We start from the raw sequence: 10,828 nt of genomic DNA, 5'->3' as shown, positions 1-10,828 counted from the left end.
TTGGACGCTGTCATGTCTGTTAAAGCGTTCATTCGTTAAGGTTGTGTCAATCATTTTCTACCAGCCGTAACCCCGCCCTCTCGTTTCCGTTTGTGCTACAGTTGCTGTGTCGTAGTAGAAACAGCTTGAAACTTGTCATTGTGTGAATTGAAGTGTTTGCAGTGTGCAGGACGACAACGATAGAGGGTTTTCGTTTATATTTCACTGCCACGTCATGATTTAAATATTAATATAATGGTCTTGTTTATGCTCGGGTCAGCTATGAAATCAGTTCCGCTTTAGCATGTTGACCCGAGGATGCAGCGCACAGACACCAGGGGAAGATATTTTCACCTGTTTCCATGAAAAGTAAAGTCATGCTTATTGCTAACTATACTTTGTTAGTATCACACTATTAATAGTCAATGGCTTGACGTTATCGGTATTCATGTTAACAAACGCCAACGAATAGAAAGTAGCAAACAACACCGTCGTTTGTTTCTGTAGGAGCAGAGTTCGAGGTCCAGCTCTGAGATAGGAAACACTCGCACGTCGGTTAACGTTACATCATACAGCTAATACAATGTCAGAGTCCGCTGACAGCCGCACCAAAACGTTAAATTTCAACGTCGGAGTCCTCGGACATGTCGACAGCGGGAAGACGTCGCTGGCCAGGGCGCTGAGCAGCACGGCATCCACGGCTGCATTCGACAAGAACCCACAGTCCCGTGAGAGGGGCATCACGCTGGATCTCGGCTTCTCCTCCTTCACGGTGGATCTGCCTGATCACCTGCGGAGCAACGGCGACAAGCAGTCCCATGACCGCCTTCAGTTCACCCTGGTTGATTGTCCTGGACATGCCTCTCTGATCCGGACAATCATTGGAGGTGAGCTCTGATGTTTTAGGAAGTGATGCCAAATGTAATGCAGATCACAGTACAGTATAACAGGGCAGGAAACGGTCAGGTCACAGTGACCATAACACCTGTTGTATGAGCAAACAGACTACAGTAACTAGCAATGCACAGATTTACCACTACTCAGTACTTCACATTTTGTCTGTGTCATGACTCATGGATCTTTTTTTCCGCGAGTCCAATTGCCTCGATTTAAACTCTTGGACTCGTATTACCTTTAAGAAACAAGCGGTAGCAGGAATATCCTGTTTGCTTTGCATGGGGGCCTTGTGATATTGCAGAGGGCCAAGGGCCAGTTAATAACAAAACACTAATATTAACAAGATTTTGTGACAACAACCTTTAAAGGTCCGTGACAAAACAGGATTTTTACCTGATTCACAGTTTTACTCATTCCTACTGGAAGGTTTTATTTTTTTTATACAATATATTATAATATATTAAAATCTGTGAAAGGCCACTCATTGTCCAGGCTGGTCACATCTGACCAAGGGATAAATGGTTGAAAGAGATGGGTTAAAGGGGTAATGGAAGAGCCTGTTGGCTCCCTATTAAAAAAACTTGAATACTGCACAATACTTTAAGGTCAGGCTTAGCCTATCCAGCAGAGGGCGCATTCTCTGCAAAAAGCCAGGTCAAAGGTAACTGATTGATTTGGGCTCTAATAGAGAACACCTGAGGTACGGAACAAATAGTCAGGCATTTTTCTATAAGGACAGTTTGTAAAACTTTTTTTTTTCATTTGCCATCAACCGAACACTAAATCGCCCTCAAATGTAACAAATATAATACAAGTAGATTGCTTGAGGCCATTCAAACACTGAATGCTGCTGTATGTCATGTTGTAAATTAAACCTATGAGCCACTGGGGTGGCACATGCTGTAGATTATGGGGGTGGAAAAGTATATGGATTGGGGTATGTATTAAACTTCCCCTCAAGTCCCAAGTGGCAAGAAAACAGGAAAGAAAGGGAGCCAAATAGAAGGAGAGAAAAGAGGGTAGCACAGGAAAGAGAGACTGCCAAAGTCAGGAAAAGAAAGGAGGAAAGGAAAGACAACCAAGTGAGCTGCAGCTCTAGTTTCAACCCTCAAGCCCTTTACTCTCGCTTTGCATTGGTGCACCCCTCCCCTAATTTCTTGTTCTGCTGTTATTTTTGGGCATCTCTGTTCATTCCTGTTTGTGTTGCTCTTGTCTGTCTTATAGTCTCCACTCATGGTTCGAACATGCTTTTTTTCAGAAGGAGAAAGCTGGAATGGCTTTAACATCAAAGTACTGTGCTTTCTGCTATAATGTACAGCATTTCTTTGACATATCCAATACCTACCTTTTCTAGGTGCCCAAATCATTGACCTGATGATGCTAGTGGTGGATGTGGTGAAAGGAGTGCAGACCCAGACTGCAGAGTGTCTGCTGATAGGAGAGCTGGCCTGCCCTCGCATGGTTGTTGTTCTGAATAAGATTGACCTTTTGCCACCCAACAAAAGACAAAGTGCCATTGAGAAAATGACCAAGCGACTGCAGAAAACACTGGAGAACACCAGGTTTGCACATACGGTATAAGTAAATTGGGGTGTTTTTAGAAGCATTCAATCACAGATAATGGCATAGGGCATAAAATCTAATTTTTCATTACACATTCTGTCTTTCCAGTTACAAAGAAAGTCTATTGTTTTTTCATTTAAAATCAATGTTTGAACTAAAACAAGTGTGGCTCTATTTCTGGTGGCCAGGTTTAGGGACTGTCCAGTGATTGCTGTGGCAGCGAAACCCGGGGGTCCAGACGCCCCTGACCCAGAGGAGCCACAGGGGGTGCCACAGTTAATAGAGGTAAAGTCTTATTTTTGCTATAGAGGTAAAAGTTGTGGTGCCGAAGGTCAGATGATATTATACATGCAGTGTAGTGAATATTAAAGGTGCTGAAAACCATTACCCAGAATGACTTGATATTTGAACTCAACATCAACAAATACACAGTGCCTTCTGACAACACAGCAAATAGTAGTGGGTTAGCACCTTGTTGCTACAGTTGTTCAGTGCAACAAAAGCTCTAATGAAGGAAAAAAATAGTTACAAAATCAACCCTTTTTATATAGTACTTTTATTTATTGTACTGAAAAATTATCTGTTTATTGATGTCAGTGGGTTTGTTTGCTTATGTGGCCCTCAAAAGCTACGGTCTATTTATTAGTTATCGGATCTTTTTTGTATGTGCATGTTTTTCTTCTTGCTTTCAGCTTTTAAAAAAACAAGCGTACCTCCCTCAAAGAGACCCAGGAGGGGATCTTCTAATGGCTGTAGACCATTGCTTCTCCATACGTGGTCAGGGAACAGTAATGACAGGGACCATCCTGCAGGGGTCACTGGCCATAAACGACACAGTGGAAATTCCGGCATTAAAGGTATTCCCAAAAAATGGGCACAAATTCTGAATCTCTGATATTTATAAGCAAGTAACATTCCCAAGGATGAAATGCATTCATAGAAACCGCAGAGATTCGGAAGGTCAGAAGTTGAGTTGGCTGTGGGCAGACAGAGGGATGGATGGCCAACTGGGTTCAGAGGATGTGTCAGTTTAATGAGGAAAGGATGAGGAGACTGGGGGTGGACTGGTAGCACAGGAGATGGGTAATTTAGACCAGATGCAAACTTTCTCCAGGCTCAGCAGGTTTGTCTGCAGTATTCATGTTCACCTCTTGGTGGCAGCATTTGGCTAAATTGGTCCCTTGGTGGAGAGCCTGCTGATGATTTTGTCAATGTGACAGACAACAAAAACAACCACAAAAGACTGCAGTATGCTAGATATATTAAGATAACAAGCCAGATAATAAAGCATATTTTAATTTTCTTGAGATTTTTGTTTTGTTGTTGAGATGTTTGATGAAACAGCATCATCTTTAATTAGGTTCTTATCAGCTCTTTATATTATTAAAATGAATATTTAAATATCACAATTTTATTAACAAATTTACCTAACTCTTTTTAGGACCTCTGCAAATTTGATGATTAACCAATGTTTTGATAAGAAGCTCTGTTATCTTTTAAAGAAAGAAGTGTTTAAACTAAAAATTGGGCATGTTTAATCAGGTGTTTGGACAAAAAAATTTCTGCAGAGCCCTGTTTTCTGTATATAATTTCCAGATTTTAATAGTAAAATTGAATGTGGCTCACAAAAACAAATGTTGCATCCATGATTTTCATTTGGTAAAAAGAAAACTATAAGGTTTAAGCCTGAAATACTTTCTGTAGTTTCTGTAAAATTTTTTTCAAAATATTTTTGAAATTTATGTTCGAATTCTATGTGTCTCTGTTTTTGCTCTGACACCAGGTCACCAAGAAGATAAAGTCAGTGCAGATGTTTCGGAAGCCAGTGTCTGGGGCCATGCAGGGGGACCGTGTGGGTGTGTGTGTAACACAGTTCGACCCTAAACTGTTGGAGCGCGGTGTTGTGTGCACTCCAGGCTCACTCCGCACTCTCTTTGCCGCAGTCATCTCTGTTAGGAAAATAGCCTACTTCAAAGGCTCTCTTGCCACCCGTGCCAAGTTCCACATTACAGTGGGTCATGAGACAGTCATGGCAAAGGTGACTTTCTTTGGCCTGCCACCTTTAGGTGCCTCAGAGCCCTCATCAGACACTAAACTTCCTTCATCAGATCCTTGCTCACTGGAAACACCCTTTACCTACGACAGGGAGTATTTCTACCAGGATGAATACATTGTCAGTCAGGGAGAGGGGAGTTCAGGGCCTCACCCAGAGCAGTGGGCCTTATTGGAGTTTGAGCGGTCCGTCACATGTCCTTTACTCTGTCTGGTAATTGGCTCCAAGCTGGACACAGACATCCACGCCAATGCGTGCCGGTTAGCCTTCCAGGGCCGTTTACTACAGGGGTTTGAAGACAAAAGCTACACAGAGACCGCCCTTCCTCGTCTGCGCATCTACAAGATCAAACAGAAGGAGGGACAGGTGGAGAGGGTGAGTGGATGCTTTGTCTGTTGTATAAAATCTGTTTTGTGGCTCTTGCATGTTGTCTTTGCATCCCTGCCCGCTCTATCACCTTGTACTTCTTCCTTTTGTCTCTGCTTCTTTGGATGTTTCTCATTGCTGGTGGCACTGGAGCATGCCTCACAGACAGAGCCCCTATTGTGTATTTGTAAACAGACACGTACACCCAAACAAGCATGCATATGCAACCATGATGAGCAGTGTTTGAAGCATGGCTGGGTACGCATGCCTTAGTATGTGCTGTGACAGAGGTGTGTGTGTGGGTGGCCGCCTGACGCCACTAGTCCTGTCTAGCTGTCAGAGGCTGGCGCTGTTTGGACACACCTGAGTGGCACAGGAATACCCACATGTCTGTTAGAGAAGCTGGAGAAGAGAGTTAGCTCTGTAGAAGCACCTTCGTCTCCCCTTCTCTTTCCGCTCTGTCACATGGCGTCTTGATTTTTTTCATGATAGCTGTTTGATTGTGCCCTGAATTCTGAGCTCCATTTTACTATTACATATCTCTTGTTGGTTGTTGTTTTCTAATCAACATTAATTTTGTCAAACTCTTTAAAAAGTCAACACTCGTCTGTTCTTTTCTTTTTGTGTGCACACTAAAGGTGTTGACTCTTGTCATTGTGTGTGGTACAGTTAAGTTTCTCAGTCTAGACCCTTGTACGGGGTTAGTTTCAGGTCAGGGGTCAAGTGTGTGTGAGCTAGTTTCCTGTTTTAGCACCTCAGGCTGTTGACAGCTCCACTTGCTCAGGAGCAGAACAGTGAGTGTGCGAGGTCAGATAATGGTCATGTGACGTTGCATTTGTCGTTCGTCTGTTTCTCAGAATGAGGCAGTTATGTTTCAAGACGAAAGAATTCCCTTTCGTAAAAGAACACATTAGTGGCATTGTTGAGATATGATGGCCCTGTCCAGTCACAGTTCATACATTCTGTCAGACATGGAGAGCAACTGTATTTTTTTTTTATCAGTGTATCAGTCACGCTTGGGGAACGTAAGGGTCAAATGTTCAAGAATGAATGAGGGTGAGGCAGAAGAGAAAGGAAGAGCTGGTGGTGGGGGTGAGTTGGAGACAGAGCGGTGCCCTCCTGTTATCAGATTAGTAGCGGGTTAGATCGACTTAGTGATGGATGATAAGCAAGAAATACAAACAAATATACCATAAAATATGCAGCACGATGAAAGAGAGAGTACTAGACTGCCAGGCGGCGAGCCTGAAGAATGTGGCAAATGGTGAACAGTTCATTGATGAGGGAAGAGGACCGGCTACACTCCCTCAAACGTCATGATGCCTGAATAACGTCCTACCAATGTACTACAGCTAAATAAACCAGAGAGACATCCTGACATTTTCACAGTCCTAGTTAGATCATATGCCTGCATATAGCAAGTACTTCTAATCAAGCTTGTCACATTTTGTGCTCTGATTGTGTGTGTTATTAGCGCTGCAGCTCATACGGCTCTTTCCTGCTTTCCTGTTCTCAGGTGACTGATGATTACACTGTGATTGGCCGCAACCTGTTTAAGAAGGAGACCAATCTCCAGCTCTTTGTGGGCTTGAAAGTCACACTGTCGACAGGCGAGACTGGTGTTATCGAGGGTGGGTTTGGTCAGAGCGGGAAGTTCAAGATTCGGATACAAGGTAAGATGATCAGATTCAGTTAACTGGAGGCCACACAACAAACCTTAATGTTGCCTAGTTAGAGTAGAGTAGAGCCCTGAAAAAGATAAGCCTCCATCTTCATCTGTATAGTCAGATCTAGAGCACTTTCTCTCTTCTTGAATTTGGGGGCTCTACGGACAGTTTTCAGGATGTGGTAAGAGTGGTGGGCCCGACATCCCGAGTCGCATTCCCAGGATTCCTCCAGGGATTGCCAGTATTCCGGGGGAAGTCTGATCAATGTTTATTTTACCTTCTGTTGCTCAAAACCCACGACTCCACACCAGGGGGGGAGAGAAAACAAAAACATTTAGAACCTTACCTACATCCTCTACTCCTGCTCACTCAATGGTCTCAGATATTGGTACACTGACTTACTCATGCTCACATGTAATACAGACATTTACTGAGGATGTGTGGAAGCTTAAGCTTGGTCTCTGCTGGTATTTTCATTTATGGCAGTTTGAATATGTCTTACCTCTCTAAAAATGTTTTAACTATATTCTCTAAAAACTGCTCCATAATGAGTGTGTGATTGCTTCCTCTTCATACACATAACTTCCACTGTGGTCACAGGTCTGTTTCCTGCCTGTTGTCCACTCTCTCATACAAGTTTTCATGCATCATTTTTTTCACAGAGGATGAAGAGTGGCAGTTTTCATGTGAGATATACAGATAACTTTTCTGTTGCTCATTGTACCTGCATTATTTCTTGTAATGCATCTTATAATTGTTTTTATAATTTTAAAGTATTGTCTGTAACATATAAAACAAATACTGGAAATGTAGTTATTTTATCAGAAAAAAGCAAACTTGATTTAATTTCAACTTTAGATGAGTATTAATTATGACCTATTTAAAAGCAGTATTCTAGCATTAATACTTTAATATATTAAAGTAATATAATTTAATATAATAATGATATACTCCATTGACAAATGCACCATGCAGCGTATGACTGATACAAAAGCTCTAAACAAGTGTGACATGTAAGTCACTGACTTCATCTTTGGGTTACCCAGGTCTGATTGATTCACACACATTGCTGTTATTTCAGTGAGCCTTGAACATGGCAAGTGTAACATTCCTCTTCACAGAAATCAAAGGCATTTCTATTTATTTATGCTGCTTGTTGGATGTTCATTTTGGACCCTGTTAAACACGCTTTTTCTGACTAGTAGGCCGCAAGTAAAATCACTCGTGTTTCCTGTGAACTTGCAGCAGTAATATTTAGTTTTCAGTATTTTTGGTACTTATTATATAGATTATAGATTTTAGATTTGTATTCTTTTGCGAATGACACACACCCAGAAGTGCAATTATTTGAACAAACATGTAAAACAGCGACCTTATCATGTGTCTGGTAAACCCTTAAGTCATTTATGATTGGCTCTGCTGAGTGTGTTTTCTGGTGGTAAACGGACATTTTCAGCTGATCATAGATAACAAAAAGAGATTTCTGGCTGCGCTGCAACCATAACAACCCTCACACTGGCATAACGATAACAAGAAGAATGCTGGCGCCGCTGTACGTGAGGTCAGACAGCCAGTGTGTAAAGCAGTGAACCCAGAACATTTCATACCTTCCGTGTACAAAAAGCCGAAAAAAAAACCCCACGCAAACAAGCAAACATTTTCTCTCCTCACAACACACATAAACTCAGATGATTTATTTGACCTAAGAACTAAATATAGTAAAGAACAGTCAACATATGGTTAAATCTATTGCCTAAGGTGATCTGTTTGTGTGAGTTTGTTTTATTGTTGATCTTTTTTAGAAGGCCTCCATCCAGAAACCAAGCAGCTGTTATCCTCCACCTCTAAGAAGAAAGGAAAGAGTGGAAACAAACCGGCAAATGAAGAGGAGCCCAAAGGAGATTCTCAGCCCGTTAATATTCACTTGCACTTCAAGCGATACGTCTTTGATCCCCATAAAAAGATGGTTCAGTCTTGACCTCTGCTGCACACACTTCAGGCCGACACCATGTTGTGGCACTGGCGACAGAGATGGGGCAGCTTCAGAGGTCTTGTAGAGGTCTTGTATCCTGTGCATCAGGGCTTCGATAACTTCAAATGCAGTGATTGTGGAATGCTGAACGCATGTGAAACAGTGATTGTTTTATCTCCCTTTAAGGAGCTGGAATTAATCCCGTTTGTCCCATCACAAGGGTGAAAGCTGCTCTGCTGTTCCCAAAGGAATTGATTTGTCCTTTTTCCCTTTTTCTTTTTTTTAAATCCAGTGCTTTCAGCGTTTCTCTGCCGATAAAGTCTGAATAGGTCACCTGACCAGCAGCAAACTTTTGTTTTGTATCTTTCTAATTCAACTAAACCATACATGATAAATGATAAATGCTAAAGATATAGCAAAGATGAAGGCATAGGTTTTGGGTTCAGAATCATTGTGTAATCTCAACATTCTTCTGTATTTCAGTATTTTTTCATTATAGTATAATTTTAATGGAAGTTTTTTTTTTCGCTTCATATGATTTAAATACTGATCGTCTCAGAAACAAATAAAAACTCAGATGAAGACTCCTGCTCTGATCAACATTAGGTGTGTTCATTTGTGTTGCCCTTGGTGCGTAACATAAACATGGCAGTGACAACAAAAATGGATCCAAATCAAACATTTACATGTGATTTAACAGCACTGTTAGCTTTAGCTATCTAAACATGTTAGAATGATAACAAGTACACACCTAATTCATAATGATCTGAAAAATACCTTTATTCTGTACAGTTTCTTGCAGTGCAAAGCATGGTCACAGAATATACAGCAAACATAAAAGTGCATCTGTCAGATGATAATGTAACTAGAATACCTGTTCATCCTGCAAATAACGGATGTTTCAAATTAACTCGCTTCAAGAACTGTACCTGCTAACATCTGCATGTCTGTGAGTGTTTGTGTGTCCATCCTGTTAGTGTTGTTGGGTGGGCAGTGTGAGTGCAGCACACTCAGTATGTAACAGATGATGTCAGCAAACTGTCCCTGTGAACAGCGACTCTATCTCAGCAGCAATCTGTGGAAATTGGAGAGAGAGAGGGAGGAGGAGGAGGAGGAGGAGTAGCAGGAGCAAGGGGGGACACTGGAAGGATTGTTCCTCTGAGTGACAGTCCTTTTAGTCTTATCTCCTCTCGTTCCTCTTATAGAAAACCAGACAGGAAGAAAAAAAAATCTGTCGCTTTTTACTCCTGTGTCTCTCCAATTTCTCTGTCTTGTTCCACCCCCTCTTTCATTCCTAATCCATTCTACTTTTTATTGGAAACCCTTCTCTTCTGTATTACTGGTATGAGTCAGTAATGGAAAATATTGCAGTGATTGATCCGGCTGCAGTGTAAAGTTTAGATGTGTGTGAAAGTCTTAACAACTGCCGTTAGCTGGATGTGATGTTCATGTCCAAACCACAAAAACATGCCTGTAAATTAGCTTAAAGTTATAATCTTGCATCATAACATTGCTGATAAAAGAATATGCTTTAATAGATTACTTCCATCCCTCTTGTCTTGATAAAGATCCTTTCCTGTTTGCGGGAGTATTGGTGCGCTGTGTTTCCCTCACTGTATTTTAACATGCATGCTAATCCTGTTGTGTGTGAGTGGGCTTAGGTGGGTTGAGTAATCTGCTTTAGCTGATTGAGGCTATGAGACAGTTGCTGGGAGTGTGTTCTCACCTCAGGACATGGGACAGCGACCACACCTTCTCCCTAAGACAACATATTGTCCATTATGTTGCACCCAGTGCTCTTATTCTTGACTGCAGTTTCCCCTTAGGCTTCCTATATTTTGCTCCTTCTGCACCTCCAAGAGATAAGACACAGGCCTGATGGTTTTACCTTCAATACCCCTGTCCCTTTTTTTCTGCTGACCTCCAGGTCAGCTGGGAGTCGAGGGTCAACGTATGAGCTCCTGAATGTTTATAGATGGGAAGCAGTTGCTGATGAGCATAGATAACAGGCAGCCACATAAGAAAAAAGGAACAGGAGAGAGGACGGTGGCTGGATTATTGACGAGGAGGAGGAGGGCTGAAGAAGAGTGGTTCAAGGCAGAGGGCTTGAAAAGACTAATTAGCAGCTATGTGACTAGTAAATGGATGCAACACTAATTAACTATTTAACCAGTGGGGAGGTGGTTAGGCTGAAACACATTCCTGGCTAATATTTTCCCTTCTTTATTGTTGACAGCAAATTTCCTGTAGTTCCAGATGTGATGTTTCATTTCCCATCGTTGTTTTCCAGCCGCTCTGCTACAAGTGTTTGTACTAAACAGACCTGTCACT

At 41.9% G+C, this 10,828-nt stretch overlaps 1 protein-coding gene across 1 annotated transcript; it reads left to right on the top strand.

Annotated features, from left to right (window-relative positions):
* The first annotated feature begins 88 nt into the window (after nucleotides 1-88).
* On the top strand, nucleotides 89-9,099 carry eefsec (eukaryotic elongation factor, selenocysteine-tRNA-specific). The gene is made up of 8 exons (XM_028405653.1): nucleotides 89-348; nucleotides 487-866; nucleotides 2,231-2,438; nucleotides 2,628-2,724; nucleotides 3,132-3,296; nucleotides 4,223-4,867; nucleotides 6,375-6,531; nucleotides 8,328-9,099. Exons 2-8 carry the CDS (start codon nucleotides 563-565, stop codon nucleotides 8,501-8,503), a joined length of 1,752 nt encoding a protein of 583 aa, XP_028261454.1. The 5' UTR covers nucleotides 89-348; nucleotides 487-562; the 3' UTR covers nucleotides 8,504-9,099.
* The last annotated feature ends 1,729 nt before the right edge of the window (nucleotides 9,100-10,828 follow it).

The sequence above is a fragment of the Parambassis ranga genome, chromosome 5 (assembly GCF_900634625.1).
Source record: "Parambassis ranga chromosome 5, fParRan2.1, whole genome shotgun sequence".
NCBI classification, from domain to species: domain Eukaryota; kingdom Metazoa; phylum Chordata; class Actinopteri; family Ambassidae; genus Parambassis; species Parambassis ranga.
Note: the sequence above shows the minus strand (reverse complement) of the source record. Positions and strands in the feature narration are given on the sequence as shown.

Coding starts and splice junctions, on each gene's coding strand:
- eefsec (XM_028405653.1), top strand. CDS start 563: ATGTCAGAGTCCGCTGACAGCCGCACCAAAACGTTAAATTTCAACGTC. Junction 867..2,230: donor GATCCGGACAATCATTGGAG/GTGAGCTCTGAT, acceptor TACCTTTTCTAG/GTGCCCAAATCATTGACCTG. Junction 4,868..6,374: donor AGGAGGGACAGGTGGAGAGG/GTGAGTGGATGC, acceptor TCCTGTTCTCAG/GTGACTGATGATTACACTGT.